At 41.6% G+C, this 20,496-nt stretch overlaps 2 protein-coding genes across 7 annotated transcripts; one reads left to right on the forward strand and one right to left on the reverse strand.

Annotated features, from left to right (window-relative positions):
• Positions 1 to 7,726: 7,726 nt before the first annotated feature.
• Positions 7,727 to 16,019, reverse strand: CSNK2B (casein kinase 2 beta). 6 transcript variants are annotated; one of them, XM_074311424.1, is made up of 7 exons: positions 15,416 to 16,019; positions 11,295 to 11,377; positions 10,621 to 10,723; positions 9,122 to 9,237; positions 8,494 to 8,569; positions 8,163 to 8,352; positions 7,727 to 7,982 (listed from the first exon to the last, which is right to left on the reverse strand). In XM_074311424.1, exons 2-7 carry the CDS (start codon positions 11,364 to 11,366, stop codon positions 7,892 to 7,894), a joined length of 648 nt encoding a protein of 215 aa, XP_074167525.1. In that variant the 5' UTR covers positions 11,367 to 11,377; positions 15,416 to 16,019; the 3' UTR covers positions 7,727 to 7,891. The 6 variants fall into 6 exon arrangements, with proteins under 6 accessions (XP_074167525.1, XP_074167520.1, XP_074167521.1 ...); XM_074311419.1 differs by having other exon boundaries at positions 15,108 to 15,887; XM_074311420.1 differs by lacking the exon at positions 15,416 to 16,019 and adding an exon at positions 14,789 to 15,227.
• Positions 15,899 to 19,302, forward strand: GPANK1 (G-patch domain and ankyrin repeats 1; the record flags this gene model as incomplete). The annotated part of the gene is given in 7 exon segments (XM_074264724.1): positions 15,899 to 16,139; positions 16,142 to 16,219; positions 16,222 to 16,342; positions 18,271 to 18,303; positions 18,769 to 18,861; positions 18,863 to 19,065; positions 19,068 to 19,302. Coding segments are annotated over 7 exon segments (900 nt in total), but the record flags the coding sequence as incomplete, so codon positions are not given.
• Between the last annotated feature and the right edge of the window lie 1,194 nt (positions 19,303 to 20,496).

Below are 20,496 nucleotides of genomic sequence, written 5' to 3' on the forward strand. Positions count from 1 at the left end.
TTCCATCATGTGTTCTTTGTATTGTCAGAAGAACTAAATAATTTATAATTGATCATCATATAATGTTGGCTGGTTCTGCTCATTTCACTTTTTCTTTTCTTTTTTTTTAGTAATAGCTTTTTATTTTCAAAATACATGCAAAGATAGTTTTCAATTAACCCTTGCAAAACCTTGTGTTCCAAATTTTTCTTCCTCTCTCCCCCTCTCCCTTAGTTGACAAACAATCCAATAAAGGTTAAACATATGCAATTTTTCTGAATATTTCTACATTTCTCAGGCTGCACAAGAAAAATCAGAAGAAAAAGGAAAAAAGGGGAAAAGGGGGGGGGGGAAAGCAAGCAAACAAACAAAAAGGTGACAAGTTGGGATCTACAATCAGTGGCTATAGTCCTCTTTCTGATGCAAATGGCTTGCTCCATTAAAGGTCTATTGGAATTGGCCAGAATCACCTCACTGGTAAAAAGTCAAATCCATTGCAACTGATCATCACATAATCTTCTTGCTGTGTACAATATTCTTTTGCTTCTATACTCACTTCACTTAGCACCTGTTCCTGTCTTTCCAAGCCTTTCTGAAATTAGTCTGTTGATTATTTCTTATAGAATAATATTCCATTACATTAATATATCATAACTTATTCAGCCATTCTCCAACTGATAGTCATGCTCTCAGTTTCCTATTCCTTGCCACTACAAAAAAGGCAGCTACAAACATTTTTGTACATGTGGGTCCTATTCCCTTTTTTTCTCATTTTACTTTTCACCAATTCATACAAGGCTTTCCAAGGTTTTTAAAAATCTGCCTGCTCATCATTTTCTATTCCATAAAATTCCATTATATTCATATACCACAGCTTGTTTCTGATATTTCCTAATCGATAGGTATCCCTTCAGTTTCCAATGTTTTTGCCACCACAAAAAAGGGCTCCTATAAATATTTTTGTACTCTCCAGAATGGCTGGATCAGTTCACAATTTTGCCAATGCATTATTAGAGCTTTAGTGTCCCAATTTTCCCACATCCTTTCCTTTTTTTCATTTTTTGTCATATTAGCCATTCTGATGATAGATATAAGTAGTACCTCAGAGTTGTTTTAATTTGCATTTCTCTAACCAAAAGTGATTTAGAGCACTTCATATGCCTTTGGGTAGATTTGATTTTTTCATATGAACACTTCCTTTTAATATTCTTTGATCATTTGTCAATGAGGAATGGCTTGTGAATGATTTGGCTCATCACATATATGCTAATAAAGACTTTATTAGAGATACTTTAAAGACTGTTTCCCAGTTTTCTGACTTCCTTCTAGTCCTGGTTGTGAAGCAGGAAGGAACTGTTTCCTTTACTAAAGTTGTGGTCCCCTTAAGAAAATATTTCCTTTTGATCGGTGATCCCTTTCAGAGTCTTAGTCCCTCCAGGGAAAAGCATATCCCCCCAGATAAGTTATCTTTCCAGGATGCCAGAGCCTTGGTATTCAATTAGAAATCCTAGTCGAAAAGCACTCCTTTGAAGTGTTAATTCCAATAGGTGATACTGGGCTGAAAACTAATAAGAATCTAAGCCTTGGAAACTTGGCTCCTGGGGACCCCAGCAAGAATGCGGGTCTGATCAGCTCAGGCTGTCCCAACCCCCATCAAGATACCCAATATAACAGTCTCCCTCAACTAAAGTCTTTGCAGATGGCCCATGCACTTTGCTAGAACTCTGCCGGCTAAGCATTCTCAGTGTTAAAACTCCATTTCCAATAGATCTTGGCTACTAAGTCAGTCCCTTAGAAATTTATTTCTATCCAACAATAAACTTTCATTTTGCAACTAATAATTCGGGAATGAGTGAATTCTTTCACTCCTAAAACTGGGGTCGATTTAAGGGGGATTTTTAAAAACTCTCTTATTGCCACTAACCTCTTCACTACCAAAAATTGAGAGCATTCAAATCGCATCAGTTACATTGGTTTTGTATGTGCAAAAGCTTTTCAATTTAATGTAATTAAATTTATCTATTTTACATTTCATGATGCTCTCTATCTCTTCTCCATAATAGACTATTTCTTCTAATTTGCTTATGAGATAACCGCTTATGTTTAAATTATATACCTATTTTGACTTTATTTTGGTATATGGTGTGAGATGTTGATCTCTAGTTTGTACCCTATTATTTTTTAGTTTTTCATGAATTTTTCTGTCAAGTTCATTTTTGTGAATTCTTATCCCAAAGGCCCTGGGGTCTGAATTTATCAAGCACAAATTACCATGGTAATTTTTTACTATATCTTATGTACCTAATCTATTCCACTGATCCACCACTTTATTTCTTAACCAAACATCAGATAATTTTGTTGATCATTGTTTTATAATATAGTTTTGAGATCTGTCATTACTGGGCCACCTTCCTTTTCCCCCCCATTAATTCCTTTGCTATTTTTGATCTTCCAGATAAATTATTTTTTCTAGCTTTGTAAAATAATTTTTTGGTAGTTCGATCGGTGAGATTGAATAAGTGAGTTAATTTGGGTAGAATTTATATTGGCCTATCCATGAACAATTGATATTTTTCCAAATGTTTAGATCTGACTTTGTGTGAAATGTGTTTTGTAATTGTGTTCATATAGGTTCCTGGGTTTACCTGGGCAGGTAGACTCTCAAGTATTTTATATTGTTATTTTTCTTCTTTTTGTTTCTACTGGGCTTTTTTTTTGCTATATAAAGAAATGCTGATGAAAATGTGAGTTTCTTGAGAGCCTCTCTGACTTTCTATTTGCTGGGGATGCTTTTGCTTTTGCTCTAATAAGAGCTTAATAAAAAAAAAATTACATTCATTCTCCAAGTCATCTAGGCTGGCAACTTAGCAGTTATTAAGTCTCATTGATTTAATTTTATTAACAGCTCTCATATGCTCTCCTTACTCTCTAATAAATATTGTTTTCACTTTGAGGTAAGGCCTCATCACCTCATAATTGGATAATTGATATAGTATAAAATTTGGTTTGGAAAAATTTACTTCAAGTTTCTCTCCATTTCAATCCATCCTTCATTCAGCTGTTGAACTGATTTTCCTTAAGTGCAGGTCTGACCATGGCACTTTCTACCTCCATTCAATCACCCTATTGTCTACAGGATCAAATATATAATCCTCTTTTTAATAATAGTTAGCATTTATATAGTCTTTACTCTGTACCAGGCACCAATGTCATCTCATTTGATACTTACAACCATCCTGGGAGGTAGGTGAAATTATCCTCATTTTAGAATTGAGCAAACTGAGGCAAGGGATAAGTACCTTACCCAGGGTTACACAAGTAGTGTCTGAGGTGAGATGTAAACTCAGATTTCTCTGACTCCAGGCCCAGTGAATTAAACCCCTTAACTGATTCCAAAAAGAAATAATTTGGCTTGTAAAAACCTTTATATTCAAGCCTCTTCCTACCCAGCTAGTCTTCTTACATCTTATATAATTTGCACATACCCCTAGGCTCTAAGTTCATCTCAATGATTCCAGTGGTAGCCCCTTTAAGATTCCTTTCTGATCCCCAACCCCCATGACTAACCTTTGATTTACAAGACCTGGTTAATCTGCTCAGGTTTCCTAATCCCCCACCTGGCAGGTTCTGGCCCTCCATGGGTTCAGTGAGCAATCAGATTGGGACTCCACCCATAGGCCCCTTTTACCAAATAAAAGAGCCAAGCTGGAATCATCTCTTTGCAGAGGGTTGAAACATGCAAGCAACACACTTTGTATCACAGACTCTCTGTCTGCCACTTATGGTGTATTCTTTTCTCTAATACCTTTTTTTTTTTCTTTTTCTGAGGCTGGGGTTAAGTAACTTGCCCAGGGTCACACAGCTAGGAAGTGTTAAGTGAATGAGACCAGATTTGAACTTGGGTCCTCCTGAATTCAGGGCTGATGCTCTATCCACTGTGCCACTTAGCTGCCCCCTAGCTAATACCTTTTACTAACCAGACTTTAACCTTACTTCCAAACCCTACAATAAACCTTTTTTTTTTTTTTTTTTTTTTTTTTTTTTTTTTTTTTAATCAATCTAGGTTTTCTGGCCTGTAAATTCCTTTACAGGGGGTCTCTGCATCACCATTAGAAAGTATTTAACTCTATCCTTGCGCCGAATGCAGAGGGGTTGCAGGGGAGCTCCATTTGACTCCCTGTACCCTGAACCTGCCACTACACCTCAATTAACCCTGACTTTATTTAGGTATCCCTTATGTAGACCTCATCATCAAGATACTCAACTTTCTGAATGGAGTATCTTCCTTGATTGTTTTCCACGCCAGGAATTTTCTCCCTCTTCTCTTTACCTCTCAGGTTACCTGGTTTCCTTCAAGTCTCATCTTCTACAAGCAATCTCTTCCAGAACTTTTTATCTTAGTACCTTTCTTTTTGAGACTACTCCTGATTCTTGAGAAGATATTGGATTTTGTTTTTCTTTATATCTATCTATATTCTTTAATGCAGAGCCTGACACAATTTAAATGCTTTTTGACTTGATTGGAGGGGAGCCTGACTTTGGGGTCCTATGTTTCTGCCACCCCCACTCTATTCAGAGAAGATAACTCCCAGATGGCTCAAGGTTAAACCTTGGAATTCTGGGGATTACCTTTACAGCCTCAAGTTTGGGGTTGGCAAGCCCTTTGATGTAGAAGGGAGGTGATAGGTGATTTGAGTCTGGGCAAATCTATTTTTGCTATTTGGCTAATTGGCATGTGAGGGATTCAAGAAACTCAGCAGGAGAAAATTCACAACTGCACTAGACTGTAGTACTACATTGGACTAATCTGTTCTACTTTAGTAGTACTTAAGTAGCACTCTCATCTCCTATCATCCTTTTCTCCAATCTCACACCACCTCACCCTAATCTCATTAAATTTGAATATGGTTTTTTTTGCATCATCAGTTTATAAGGTGTGGAAAGACATTACCAACTCCTCCTCCTCCAAGGGAGGGGGGCAGGTAATAAGGAGTGGAGATCATGTTTAAATGCTAGAATTTAGATGTAGGCTTTAGTCCTGATCTTTGCTAATGATCAATAACTAAAAGTTATATATATTTAGGAAAATGAGGTCTAGAGTCAACCTGTAAAATGCCTTCCTTGGGAAGGCATGGTCATTGGGCTAGATCAGGACTAGATCACCTTTGTGGTCTCTCCTGGATCTGAGAGTAAATATGTATCATCTGGGATAGTAGAATGCCTAACAATATCTTGCACGTAGTATAGATGTTTCATGAATGTGGTGAATTGACTTAGATTACATTGGAAAATCTGAACAGGAAACTTGTAGGCAGGATGTAGGGGTGTAGGTTTAAATTTGAGGGATATAATTGGGGTGGAGATCACTAGCTATAATCTAAAGCAAGATTTTGGGATCAAGCATGTTCAGTGGTCTCTATGAGAGCTCTAGAGAGCGATGGCTAGGGGTCACAGTCTGAAGGCAACAGTTTGGCTGGTTGAGAGTTTTGTGGGAGAATGGGTGATGGTGACCTAGAACTGGGAATGGGATTGAGGAAATCCAACACAACACTAGCATTTTTATCTTGATTCTGCAACAAGTCCTGATCACAGAGTGGTGGAGAATTACAGAATGGCTCAAGGAAACATCAAGAAGACACTGAGCATTCTGCCAGGCGATCCTTCTTCTGGCTGTCACTTATGACTTCTTCCATACTGCCTAAAAGGAGATTTATTCTTTGTTCCACCCAGATCCCCCAAAATGTCCTTACACCATTCTGCCTCCCCAACTATCTTCTTTGTAATTCCAAATAGTCCTTAAAATACCTCTCAACTGTCATTCTGTCATTTTGTGTATATCATCCTCTGTCATGCCCTCTTCTCCCTCAAATGCTTAGTTTGGGGCACTGTCCTTTTTTGGTAGTCTAACTACTTTTATCGCCTTCAAGGTATGTGAATCCTTCCCCAAACTTTCCCACTATTGAGGTTAAAAAGACAGAACCATGCTATAATGAAGATTTGTAGGGATGGCCTTGAAATGTATGGTAACATGAAGACTCTGAGTAAAATTAAAGGAGAGAGGGGAAGATACTGAGAGGGTGAAGTGTGGGGAGGAGGGTAGAGTAAATCAATTTGTTATCTTAGTATTTTTTTGTACAGAATGAGGACAGTGAAGAGCTGGCAGTAAGGCTGAAGGTAGCAGGAACCATCAAGATAGTTTGGGACTAGTATAATTGGGAATATAAAGCAGTCTAAATATTAGTGAAGGGTGAGACTCTGGATTTAAGTAGTTTCAGACAAGACTGGAAGATCTGGAAAGTTTTATCAGCTTAATGAGGTGGGGAAAAGGGGTGGAGCTCACTCACCATTGTGAACAATGGTAGTTAGGCAGCTTCCACCCTTGGCTGTAAGGTAGATGTCAAGAGTCCAAGATGCAGCCTAGCTCCCCAATTTCTAGGATACATCCATAGGTAGTAATGGATTAGTTTGGGGAGATATTAGGGAAGAAAGGAAGGGGGAGTTGAGGCAGAGTTTGGCTCCTAAGAGAAGAGGGGCTTAGAGCAACAATACAAACCCTCTCTCTTGGTAGCCAACTTTCTCTTCTGTTGCCAAATCAATTTGGACACAAAGTGAAAAGGTGAAAAAGAACATTGTTTTTAGAAACTGAAGCCCAAGAGGGTTATCTTGCCCAAGTGGCAGAGATGGGAAAAGAATTCAAGTCTTTAAAATCAATCCAGGGTTTTGCTCTATAACATGCTTACCCAAGGTCAAGTCCAGCAACACTCCATAAGGACAGAAATTTAAGGGATAATTCCTAACAGAAGATGCAACTCCAGCAATCAGTGTGTTGCCTTAGAAGGCAAGACCATTACAGATTAGGATTTATATCGCTATTGCCATTCCCCCAAGAGAGTTGTATGTATGCATACGTGTGGGGGGTAGGGATGGGTGGGAGAAGAAAGAGCTGCCCACAAACTCAGAGGAACAATGTGTTCTCACCCACTCAAGGTCTTGGGTGAAGCTTCATTGGAAGGGGCTAGTGAGCTTGGGAGTGGGGAGTAAGACAAAAATGGTTCTATTTCCATCTATGGGCGGGTGACTTCTGTCATCCAAAACTCTTCCAACTCAAGAGGTGGCAGTTTTTAATTGGATGATAACACTTAAGTCCATTCCTGAATTTCACATGAATGTCCACCACCCAGGGTCCTAAAGCTCTAAAATTGCTCTTCAAAGTTGTAGTGGAAAAGTGCGCCAAGGGCTGGAGGCAGATCCTGCATGGCCCCAATAGGCGGGCCTGCCTAATCTAGTCACTTTTTTCCAGGGAGGCATTGTTGACCTTATAATGCAGGCTTCTGCCTGGGAGCTGTAAGCCATCCAACTACCAACCAGCATAATTTATGCTCCTGTCAGATTTAACTATTTTTGTGGGGGTTTAGATGACCATTCTTTAGTTTCTAAAACCAATTTTGTTTCAAAGAATTTGGAAAAATTCTAAAGAGACAGTAACCATAGAAAGCTTGGATGCTTTTAGAAATTCTCAATGATGTCAGGATTTTAAATAATTTACCCACCACCTTTCTATGATCTGACTTTAATCTCTATACTCTAAATTTGACTTCTGCTCTTCTCTCAAATATAACCTTTCATTTTATATTGCTAACTAGAGCAGTTTTGGGGTGGGGGTAGGATGAGTGGTAGGCTATGAGTATCCAGGTTTTGGTCATATTTAAAAACTCCCCTTTCCCCCCCAGTCATTGGGCTGAAGCTGTGCCTTTTCCTCCACTTTATTTCATACTCCCACCACACCACCACAATAATGACTTCTTCTTAATTTAAACTAAAAACCATTAGGGGTTCTGGAAAGGTGTGTGTGTACTGGGGGAGAGGGAATGGTGTCACAGCCTGAGGTGTTGGGGGAAGGGGAGGAGCTAAATCAGCGGATGGTCTTGACAGGGCTCTTGAAGTTGCTGGCTGCCTGAAGCTGCAGTTGATAGGCCATAGGGTGGATCTTGAATCCATACAGCCTGGAGAGAAGAAAGGATAAGAGGGAAAACTGGGACTAATCCCTACATTCTCATCCCACTATTGAGTGGAATCTAAAGAGTGCCCTTTGTGATCATCTCCCAACAAACTATCTCCACTCAGTTTCCAAGGAAGTGTTCCCAAGAATGATAGTGAGACCTAACCCATTCTTCAATTCTCACCTGGGCACAAATTGGTTGGCAGGCCTTTTGGGCCTGTACTCAGGATGCACCATGAAGAGCATGTGGGGAAAGCCAGTGCCAAAGTAAGCACCATCTGTGTGGTGGTGCCTGGACGACTTGGGGGTGTAAACATCCATGCATTTGGGGCAGTACAGCTTCACCATGGCCTCACCTGGTATGTCTGAGAGTCCTAAGAACAATGGGAGGCAGTTTCAGCATCTGATTTCTTCACCTTCCCCCAGCTTCCAACCAAGAACCCAAGCATTTGGTTCCATAAATCCCAACTCTGCTCCTCCTTAGGAATTCCTTCCCCTCTATTCCCAAAACTTACCAATGGGCAACATGGGCTGATTCTCACAATATACACGGGGACAATAGCCAAAGTCTCCCTGCTGGTATTTTTCCAACTGAGAAGGGGAATATAATTGAGATATAGAAGCAGAGTCAACAGAGTCTATACATACAAATAAATTGTGTGTGTGTGGGGGGGGTCTACTTCTAGATCTTGGTAAATTGATGTATAAATATTCTTGGGACACATTTCCACTACAGATATAATAATAAAGTGCTGCCCCAATCTTTAAAACTACATGAATCCCTCCCTCCCTCCCTACACACACACACACACACACAGAGTAACTACATGAATTATTCCTTTTCCTTGTTATGACTTCTTTGTTTAGACATGAAATTTCTTAACTTTGTCCTTGTGAAACTACTGGTCATCTAAAATGAAGATAGTAATCTCCACAAATGTGTGAATAATAAAATAATAAACAAAAACTAATTGTGGAATAGCCTAATTTCAAACTTTATCCTCCCAGAGGGAAAGTCCTATGCAAGTTTTAACCCCTTGTTTTCTTACTCTAAGGATAACAAAAAAGTAATGTGCACTTAAGTTTCTTTTCATTTCCTTAAAAATCAGAAAACAGAATTGGATTGAGGAGGAATAACCTCACCATCTGGGCGATGCCACGGTTTGTAAGGATGTAGCGGGCATGAATCAATCCATACAGCATCTCGGCTGCCTGCTCGATCAGGTCACTCTGGTTGGGGTTGTCTTCCAATTCCTCATCTGAAACATGTCCCCCACACCCAAACCAGGAGCCAGTCAGCTGTCATTCAACCCTTTTCATATTGAACCCTACCCATCCCAAAGAAATACCAATCAGGTCGATCTTCCCTCCACCCTCCTTTTGTTCCCAGCCCACTCACCCTTACCCTGCCCAGGAATCTGGGCCCAACTGGCTAACCATCTTAGAAAAACACTACTTTCCTCAAAATATTACTATGTAAATCTGAGTTCTCTCTACTTTCCCTCCCACAAATCTGTAACATGAACCAACACAAATGATCTGGTTATTAGCTGGCAATAAAAGATTGAAAGACACCGAGAGAAAGGAAAAAATTGGGGGTAGGAGGAAGGCAAGGCAGAGATAAGGCAAGGCAACTTTGCAATTAAAATCAAGAAGTGGTATAAGTTGTATAGCAGAATACTGAGGAATTCTATTACAAAAAATTTAGGTTAAGAGTTTTGTGTGCTGATTTGGAATTATGCTCAAAAAGTTATCAAACTGTGCATATCCTTTGATCCAGGAATGTTGCTACTGGGCTTATATCCCAAAGAAATCTTAAAGAAGGGAAAGGGACCTGTATGTGCCAAAATGTTTGTGGCAGCCCTTCTTGTGGTGGCCAGAAACTGGAAACTGAGTGGCTGCCCATCAATTGGAGAATGGTTGGATAAGTTGTGGTATATGAATGTTATGGAATATTATTGTTCTGTAAGAAATAACCAGCAGGATGATTTCAGAGAGGCTTGGAGAAACTTACATGAACTGATGCTGAGGGAAATGAGCAGAGCCAGGAGATCATTTTATACTTCAACAACAATACTATATGATGATCAATTCTGATAGATGTGGCTCTCTTTGACAATGAGATGAAGCAAATCAGTTCCATTTGTTCAATAATGAAGAAAACCAGCTACACCCAGTGAAAGAACTATGGGAAATAAGTATGAACCACAACATAGCATTTCCACTCCCTCTGTTTTTGTCCACTTGAATTTTTCATTTCCTTCTCAGGTTATTTTTACCTTATTTCTAAGTCCTATTTTTCTTGTGCAGCAAAATAACTGTATGGATATGTATATATATTGTATTTAACATATACTTTTAACATATTTAACATGTATTGGTCTACTTGCCATCTAGGAGAGGGGCGGGGGGAGGGAGAGGAAAAGTTGGAACAGAAGACAAGGTTCAAATTACCCATGCATATATCTTGTAAATAAAAAGCTACAATTAAAAACAAATTTTAATTTAATTAAAAAAAAAAAGTTATATGTGTACTGAAAAAGAACTAGGAGATTGAGAGTCAGGGAACTAGGGATCAGGGAAAAGACACAGGCATCTGGGAAAATTAAATTTGGGAGGGGGTGGATAAGTGGGTATCTCACCAGGTTCCAAGTCGAGGATCATGTCTAGTGCCTGTCTATAGTGGGGCACTTGTTCATTGAGCCCTGTGAGGTTGAACTTGTCTTGTATATAGTCTTCATCCACCTGTTAGAATGAAGAAGTGAGGGAAGAACTCTGGCTTTTGGATTACTAGCACCAGGATGGGAGGGGAGACAAGTTACCACTGACATGTCATAGCATAACTATCTATTTTGCCCTTAAATAGGCGCTTCATCTCAATGCCCTTACTACTACAGCAAATTACTTCAATCTGACAGTAATCTAAAGAAGCTATCTCAGTCTTTCTCCTTATGACAAGAGGTTCTTAGTCTGGGGACCCCGAACTTCCCCCCCCCATTCAACATTTTGGTAACTATCAACACAGCTTATTTCCACTGTAATCTTGTGTCTCTAAAAACATTATTCTGAGGTGTCCATAGAGTCTACCAGACTTGGTAATGTCTACTAAATAAGATTGATCCAGACTGTCTTTAGGGTCATAATGACATGGTATATGACTGCTAAAAGAAAGCAACAAGCCCTGTGTGGCTAGCATAGAGAAACGAGACTAAGCATCTAATTCCTAGAAGGGAGTAGACACACTGGAAAACATTTGTATCTGAGGATAATCAGTAAATGGGGATTTTGAGGAGCACTTAATGACAAGAAATCTTACCTCACAGAAGAATTCATTGCCACGAAGGCCACAGAACCATGAGATCCATGATACTTCCTCTGAGCTACTCATCTTTACGTCAGCTGAGGGAAAAGAAGTTAGCTTGGAGGACGAAAGGCCAGCCTCTCCAGAGCTACCCTGGCCCCCTTTCCTAAGGAAGGATCACCATTCCCCTCTCCAGGCAGTTACGGGGTGTGTTGCTCCACAACCAGATGAGAAATCCTCTCTAGCCTCTCCCCTGACCCGAAACACTAAGGCTTCTCCATCACTCACCTTTTAGGTTAAGCCTTTTTTTCCCCCAAGGCTCAGAAAACCCGTGTCCCTCCCCTTTCCTACTCTCCCCCTTCCCCGACTTCCCCCTCCCCCCACACCTTGTGTGTGTGTGTGTGTGTGTGTGTGTGTGTGTGCGTGCTCGAACGTGTGAGTATCTATCTGTCTGTCTGTCTGTCTGTCTGTCTGTCTGTCTATTGGGGGAGAGCGATCCAGGCCTGGCCCAGGGGCCCTCTCCACAACTCCTTACCGGCCCCCTCAGCTGCCCGGAAGGCCCTCTCCTCCCCCCAGGAGGCCGAGTCCCAGCCAACTTCCGCAGGGCCGGTTTCCTGGACTGTTCCCTCCGAGGCCCTCAGAGTCTCCGGGGTTTAGGACTTCTCTGGGGAGGGCCCTCGGCGTCTCCGCGCACCTTAGGTCCGAGGCCGCCTTGGCCTCCCCTATTCTTCCTTAGGATCTCTCCCTCCCCAAGGCTAGGCGTCCTCAGGTCCCGCCCCTAGCGTGCGGAGAGACACCCTCCCTCCCACTCACCTACCGGGCCGGGACTAGGGAGGGAGAGGGAGAGGTTGCTCCCAGGGGCGGCAGCGGCAGCACCGAAGCCGCGCAGCTAAGGCCGCGGACCCGACCGCGGCAGGAGAAGCAGGGGGGGGGGGGGGGGAAGGGGAGGGGGAGGGGACGGGAGGGCGTAAAAGGGAGGGGAAGGGGGAAAGAGGAAAGAGAAACAGAAGGGCAGGAAAGTACACGGAGCGCAAGCGCAGATGTTCAAGTTTCCCGATGGAAGACGGGAGATGAAGTCCCGAAACAGTGGTAAGGAAGGGCTAGGAGAATAGGACTTCCGGAAGTCCCCCTTGCCCCTGCCCTATCAGTGAAATAGGGCAGGGGCGGAGCCACAAAGGAGGGCATTGGAGGCTGCTAGCTAAAATGCCCGAGATCTTGGTTAACGCTAGTGAACATGGGAAATGTAGTCTCAGACCCAAAGAAGGCAAGACCCAGACTAAGTAGGGTTGGAGAACCTTTCACCAACGCCTCTCTCAGAGTATCAAAATTCAATCTACTGCATATCTTCCAATCATCTTCCTGTTATCCCTCACCCATATTCCCAGTTATCTCCCCTTTTCTCATCATCCCCCTTAACTAGCTTTCATCATTCCATTCTTCTCAATCATCCTTCATTGATTCAATACTTTAACAAGCATTTCTTAAATACCTGTCCTGTTCAAGGCACAGATGGGGTTGGAATTACAAAAGAAACCATGAAAAACATGTCCCTGTTCTGTACATGGAATACATATATTCTAGTACTCTAGTTGATCTGTGATTTCATTGATGTAGATATTCCTCAACTCCATGTGGAAGTACATAAATATAAGATAATTTGATAGAAAATCAAAGTCTAGGAGGATTAACAAAGGATTTCTGTAGGAATTTGCATCTGAGTTGAATCTCGACAGAAGCTAAGAATTCTAAGAGAAATGTGGTGGAATATATTCCAGAAATGAGGGACATTTTTCTTGTGCATTTTCCTAAGTGAAGTTGGAAAGTCTTTCCCTACATATCTCACAGGTAGAATGTCTAACATAATGGTCTAGCTTTTCAATTTATTCTTAATCTGTTAAGGCACAATATGGCACAGGAGTGCCAAATTCTAGGAAAAGCAAACTGACCTACTGGTCAGTTTGATTATGACATTAATGAAGGAAAGTAGTGTGCAATAAATTTGGGAAGGGGAAACTGGAACCAGATTCTGGCTTTAAATGCTAAGTTAAGGAATTTGTATTTTATCCTAGACCCAATAATAGCCTATATAAAGTTCAACAAAACAATATTTTCTAGATTAGGGGAGTGCCATGATTTTAGCAAGATCTTTTTTGCTTCTAGATAGATTATTGTAGATTGGAAAGGGAACAAATTGGAAGCAGAAAGAGCACCTGGAGATTATCGAAATGGTTCTGGCTAGGTATGAAGAGTGCTGCTTACTTGGTGGGAAATGAGTTCTATTCTGGACATGCTGAGTTTGAGATTGCTACAACACATCCAGATAAAGATGTTTGGCAACCAGTTAATACTTTATTCATAATGTTTTTGTCTTTGTATCCCAAGTGCCTATTAACAGTGGTTAGTACATTGTAGATACTTAACAGGTTTTGTGGAACTAATTGATATAGGACTTGGAATTTAGAAAATCGATTAGGGCTAGATATATACATTTAAGAGACCTTTGTATAGAGGGGAATTGATATAAAAGAAATGTTGCAGAGAAAGAGAAAAGAGTCCGAGATAGAGCCTTAGGTGAGCTAAAAAACCACCTTTTAGTGGTTTGAAACCTATGCTATTCCACTAAAGGAGACCGAGGAATGGTCATTCAGGTAGGAGAACCAAAAGAGAGAAATATAATGAAAAGTAAATTGAGATAAAATATTTAGGAAGAAAGGGTGATGAACAGTGTGAAAAACTAAGAGGTTAAAAAGGATGAGGACTGAGAAAAAGCCATTGATGTTATAAAGTTAGTAATTTGCCATTAAGAAATTATTAATAACCTTGGAGAGAACTGTTTTAATTGTGATAGTGGGAGGCTTTTTTCGTTTGGCTATGAAACAGAAATAGCTTGAGTGTGTGTTAGGGTCAAGAGAGGCTTTAGGGAAGGATGAAAAAAAGCTTTAGAACATGTTAGTAGACAGTGGATAAGAAGAATTTGAAGATTGGGGGGGCATGCGCATGGACATAAATTGAAGGGTACAAGTTGAGAGGGAGTTGATAAGGAGAAAGTATGTTTTCTTATAGGAGACTGACACAAAGGAGAAAATGAAGAAACTATTGAAAGGGTTGGTTTATAGAATATGTGAGAACAGAGAGCTCTTTTAGGATGGCTTTTAGCAGTAAACTATGAAGGCCTTCTTCATCCCATTTTCCTTTATCTTCACCCCTCCATCATAGTTCATCTCCAATTCTTGTTCAATTTCATTATCCCTATCTTCTATTTTCTTCTCCAAATTGCCAATTAGCTCACACCATCCCCTATCTCCACTTCTCCAATCATTCCTATACCAGTTTATCCCCTCTGTCAGCTCTACCAAATAGAGCCCCATGTCTATTCTCCTCCAGGATAGTGACCAAGATTTCTTCATTGTCCCTTCCCTCTAGAGACTGAAGGAAGTATGACACTAGGGAGTGAAAGGCTCTAACCCCAACCCCCAGAGAAGTGACTTGTCACAGGAAAGGTCGCTAACCTGAGGCACCAGCCATCCTGTTAGTTGTCCCCTTGCCCTTGTCCATCTCCTCCTCCTCCTCCTCCTTCTCCTCCTCCTCCTCCTCCTCCTCCTCCTTCTCCTCCTCCTCCTCCTTCTCCTCCTCCTTCTCCTCCTCCTCCTCCTCCTCCTCCTCCTCCTCCTCCTGTCTTAGGGGCTAGTCTGGGCCTGCAGCAACACGGGGCTCTTTGTTGCCCTCAACAACAGCCCAGCCCTCCAATGTTGGTTGTTCTAAGAGTGAGAGGCAGCGTGGCCCTAATTCACGTTTAGACTTGGCTACACCCTGCAGGCCTGTGCCCACCTTCCTTGGGCAGTTGACTCCACTGAAACCCCGTCTCTGGCCCCAGGAAATGGGCTTTGGGGGCCACCTTGGGAGGAACGAGGAGCATTGTGGGGCGTTATGCAAACGAAGAACCATAACGGCCAGCGCCCTCCCCTCCCCCACCGAGGCCTTCGCGCCTCTGGGCTCGCGACAACCTCCCGCTAAAGGGCCATTCGAATCTACAGGGGCTGCTAAGGGGTGGAGAAAACGTGGGAAATGGCGCAGGCGCAGAATTACATTTCTATCTTTTTCCCTGACCCTCGCCCTACTCCAGCTCCCCGCTGTACATTTTGCAAACTTATATGGATGCTGCCAAGGTGGCACACTTGAGGTTTTACATCAGTTCTTGACCGCGCCATTCCTTCGCACTGAAGTTTGACGCAGGCGCATTGTCTTCAGCTATCTGCTTCCGGATCGTTTTCGGTGCGGGCGCCGGAACTGAATCTTGACCTGGCTCTGATTGCTATTCTTACTGAAAATTGCCGCGCTCTTTCAAGTTTCCGGAATTGGAGCCGGGGATCCTAAAGGAATCTTGTCACCGTTTAACTTACTTCGTTTTGGTCCGTGGGGAGCAGTTCTGGGTAGGGGGCTTTGCCTTCCTTTTGCTGGGTTAGTTTAAAAGAATTACACACTAGGTGTTTTAGGCCAAGAGTGTTCGGTTCACGTTGGTCCTGTAACTGCTCCCGGAGGCAGCAGGCTTGATGTTCTCCGCCGGGACAGTCATGTCGCACCCATCCTCGGCGCCTCACCCTGGCCCCTGATTCGAGTGACCTCTGGAAGGAGGGGCGGCAGCAGCTGTTCGGGACTCCTATGAAGCCGTGGTTAGGGTGGGGGGAGATTTCCCCGAGGGTCCCCAGGACCTTCGCAGGCACTTCCCGGGGAGAGAAGACGAATGCGGAAAACGAGCTTGCAGAGACCTGGGGCTGTGGAGAGCTTGGGACCCACAGACCGCGAGACTCCTGCGGGCCGCGCAGGAGGGAGGCGTGCGGCAGCTGCGCGACCTGTCGGAGCCCGAGACCCGGGGGCCCGCAGTGGCAAAATCCATGCCTTCTGGCGGATTCCGTTGATGTGCGCTGCCCCGGGGTGGCAGGGCAGGCTATGCGCTACCTCCCGGCAAGAGGAGCTGCCTGGGTGGGTGTGTGTGAGCCAGGAGGCAGAGACCTGGCTCAGCTTCCTCGAGGTGGCCCGGGAGAGCCCTTAGTGCAAGGCCACTAGCCTACCGAAGCTACCTTTCGTGAAAGTGGCCGGGCCCCCTAGTTACAAAGAAAGGCTCGCTACCTTTCCTGGCTCTAGGAAACACATGCAAACATAGAGTAAACTGGAATTAATCAGAACGAGGAAAGTGCCAGTAATAAAGGAAAACGGGGAAAAGCTTGTGCAAAGTGGAGTTTTAGCTGGTACTTGAAGCCATGAGATGAAGATGCAGAGGGAGAACATTCTGGGCATGAGGCACAGCTGGAGAAAATGCCTAGTCTGTAGACAGGGAATGTCATGGGAGAAACTGCAAGGAGGTCATAATCTCTGGATGTCAGAGAATGTGGGACAGAGAGTAGGGTGTAGGGAACCTAGAAAAGAGAGAGCTCCATTGTCTAGGACTTTAAATTCTTTTTTATTTTATTTTATAATTTAATTTTTTTTGACAGTACATAATACATAGATAAATTTTTACAACATTATCCCTTGCACTCCCTTCTGTTCCAGATTTTCCCCTCCTTCCCTCCACCCCCTCCCCTAGAGGGCAGGCATTTCCATACGTATTAAATATCTTATAGTATATCCTAGGTACAATATATATGTGCAGAACCGAATTTTGTTGTTTTTGTTGCAAAGGAAGAATTGGATTCAGAAGGTAAAAATAATCTGGGAAGAAAAAATCAAAGAAATGCAAACATTTATACTCATTTCCCAGTGTTCCTTTTCTGGATATAGCTGATTCTGTCCATCATTGATCAATTGGAACTGGATTAGCTCTTCTCTATGTTGAAGATATCCACTTCCATTAGAATACATCCTCATACAGTATTGTTGTTGAAGTGTATAGTGATCTTCTAGTTCTGCTCATTTCACTCAGCATCAGTTCATGTAAGTCTCTCCAAGCCTCTCTGTATTCCTCCTGCTGGTCATTTCTTACAGAGCAATAATATTCCATAACCTTCATATACCACAATTTACCCAACCATTCTCCAATTGATGGGCATCCATTCATTTTCCAGTTTCTAGCCACTACAAAAAGGGCTGCCACAAACATTTTGGCACATACAGGTCCCTTTCCCTTCTTTAGTTTTTCCTTGGAATATAAACCCAGTAGTAGCACTGCTGGATCAAAGGCTATGCACAGTTTGATAACTTTTTGGGCATAATTCCAGATTGCTCTCCAGAGTGATTGGATTCTTTCACAACTCCACCAACAATGCATCAGTGTCCCAATTTTCCCACATCCCCTCCAACATTCATCATTTTTTCCTGTCATCTTAGCCCAATCTGACAGGTGTAGGACTTTAAATTCCAAACAATTTAAAATTTTTTAAAAAATTATTTTATAATTTTTTTTGACAGTACATGAGTAAATTTTTTTTTTTTTTTTTTTTACAACATTATCCCTTGTATTCACTTCTTTTCCAAATTTTCTACTCGCTCCCCTAGGTGACAGGCAGTCTCTTACATGTTAAATGTGTTACAGTATATCCTAGATACAATATATGTGTGTAAAACCAAATTTCTTGTTGCACGCTAAGAATTGGATTCTGAAGGTAAAAGTAACCTGGGTAGAATGACAATAGTGCAGTTTACATTCACTTCCCAGTGTTCCTTCTCTGGGTGTAGTTGTTTCTGTCCATCATTGATCAACTGGAACGGAATTAGATCTTCTCTATCAAACAATTCTAAATATATCCTGCAGGTGATAACCATTGGGTCTGCTGTGATTCTTCTGTGTCTTTCTCCATCTACCTCCTTTCCAAGGTTGTGAGGATCAAATGAGATAATAGTTGTAAAGCATATAATAAGTTTTATAAATGTTAGCTATCATCATCATTGCTATTACAGTATTTTGCCCTATTTCATTAAAGAGTAGATGGTCAATAATGCCTAGCTTCTTTTTCCCCCAAGGATCCTGATTGCTTTAGATTGTTCCCTGTGGCAGCAGGGCCCTGTTTTCCTTGGTGGTGGTGAGAGTGTACCTTAGGAACATGGTTTAAAGACCTGATCATCCTTTTCAACCCCAGAGCTGAACCAGTCTTGGGGCTCCTCTCTAGTAATACAGTTTTTGAAGACTTATCAAATACCTGCAAAATCTATATCTAAAATATAAGTGTATGCTGGAGATTGGGTATACACAACTATACAGTTTGGGATTTTGGTCCTTTGATTTGGGGAAATCACTTAATCTGGGTCTTAGTTCCTTATTTGTAAAATAGTGGGTGAAGTTGGACTAGATAACTTCTAGATCTCCTACCATTAAGTCTGTGATCATTTGTGCATAAGTATTACATTAGGTTTAACAAAAGACACAAGAGCTCCCAAGCACTTTAGGAAAATTAGAGGAAGAGATATGTGACTAGCCTTCATAGAAGAGGTAGCAACTGAACTTAATTTTGAAAAGAGGCTCATCTTCACTCTTTTTTTCCCTTTTTCTTCCCAGGCTCTGTTCTCCATTGCCAAAATACTGTGAGATTTGCAGCTCCCATTACCGAGACCCTAATCATAACAATTCTACTGTTCACCTCTTATCCCTGTCCTCAGCCATCTCTGTTGCCTTCAAGATTTCCTGCCTCTAGCCCTGGCTTCTAATTATTGGTAAAGGGAGGTTGGGAGCCTGCATTCAGACTAGGGCCCCTGGCTGAGGGGCAGACTGTTCCCATTCCCACAGTCCTAAAGAGAGATCAGGAAGATTTAGATTACAGGCCAGCTTCCCAATTCCAAGTCACTCATTTCCCAGTAGGGACTTTCAGGCTGTGGCTGAGAGAAAAAGAGCACCTGAACTGCCACTTTGGACAAAAGGGAGGAGAAGAGAAGAGAAGAGCCGAGCTTGGGAGCAGAACCTACGGACTTATATAAACCTTGATTTCTGATCCTGACTATATAAACTGATTTCTGCTCATAGACTGGAGACTTGTGACTACCCACTCACAAGATGCTGCTTACAGTTTACTGCTGTCATATGACCCTAAATAAATTTCAGTCCATTGGTTTATTCTAAAACTTGAATATTGGATTTTCTATGTTTAGGTTGATTTAACCTTTGCTGGAAGGAGATTGCAAAGGTTGATTTGTCCTTATTCAGAGTAGAAAAATAAAATCTGCCTTTTCAACTTTGTTTTGTGATGTAGGACAGGTTTGAAGGATAATGGAATTTGGAACTGGAATGGGAGAGTAGAAACAGCAGTAAGTTTAGACTGAGTTAATCTACTGTCTCAGCTGTATGATTTATAAAATGATGGGATTTAGAACTAGGAGAAATTTAAAATCATTCCATTCAATCCATTTTTACAGAAGGGTAAACTGGGACCCAGAGGAGCCATTACATTTCAGGTAACCAATAAACATAAATGCCTGCTATGTATTGTCCTACCTGATTAAAAGGAAAGAGAAGGAGATAAGTATTTTAAGGGGAAGACACGAGAATGGAATGCCTTCCAAACTAGGCAAGGGCTATTCAAACTGTAATCAACAGAATAAATTTCCATCTTGGTCATCTCTAAAATTTCATCTCAATGCATTTTAGTCTGTCATGGGTTGAGCAATATTCTTCCGAAATTATGAACATTTCATTCATCATTGTAAGTCTTTAAAAATTGTTTTTATAATATACTACTCACTTTTATTGGATTGTCATTCTTATATCACATTCCCAACTGAAGATTTAACCCCAAAGCTTTTAGGCCTCTTATCTCTATACTAATTCAGTGACCTTAGCTTCCATGGATTCAGTTTTCTATTGCTTATGATTTCTGAAACTGTATTGTTGTAGACCTGAGCCTTGAGATAATAGATTTTGAATTCTGTTCAAAACAAAACTATCCCATAATTCACCTCTCTCCCAAATTTGCATTTCTCTCAAAGGTACCACTATTTTACAAACTTAGATTTGCAATCTTGATGTCGTTTCCTCACCTCACATAGCCAATAAGTTGCCAAATCCATTTTCCATTTCAACATCTCTCACATTCATCTCTCTCCCTGTACCACAACTCCCTAATTTAGACCCTCATCATCTCTCTGCCTTAAGCTGTCCTCTAATTTGTCCTCAATGCTTCAAAGACAATTTTTCTAAAGATGGATATGATTGTTATTTTCTTACTTAATGAACTAGTTGTACCCTGTTATATTCAAGATCAAATATAAAGTCCTCTCTTTGGCATTTAAATTC

This window comes from Sminthopsis crassicaudata, chromosome 4, assembly GCF_048593235.1.
Source record: "Sminthopsis crassicaudata isolate SCR6 chromosome 4, ASM4859323v1, whole genome shotgun sequence".
NCBI lineage: Eukaryota > Metazoa > Chordata > Mammalia > Dasyuromorphia > Dasyuridae > Sminthopsis > Sminthopsis crassicaudata.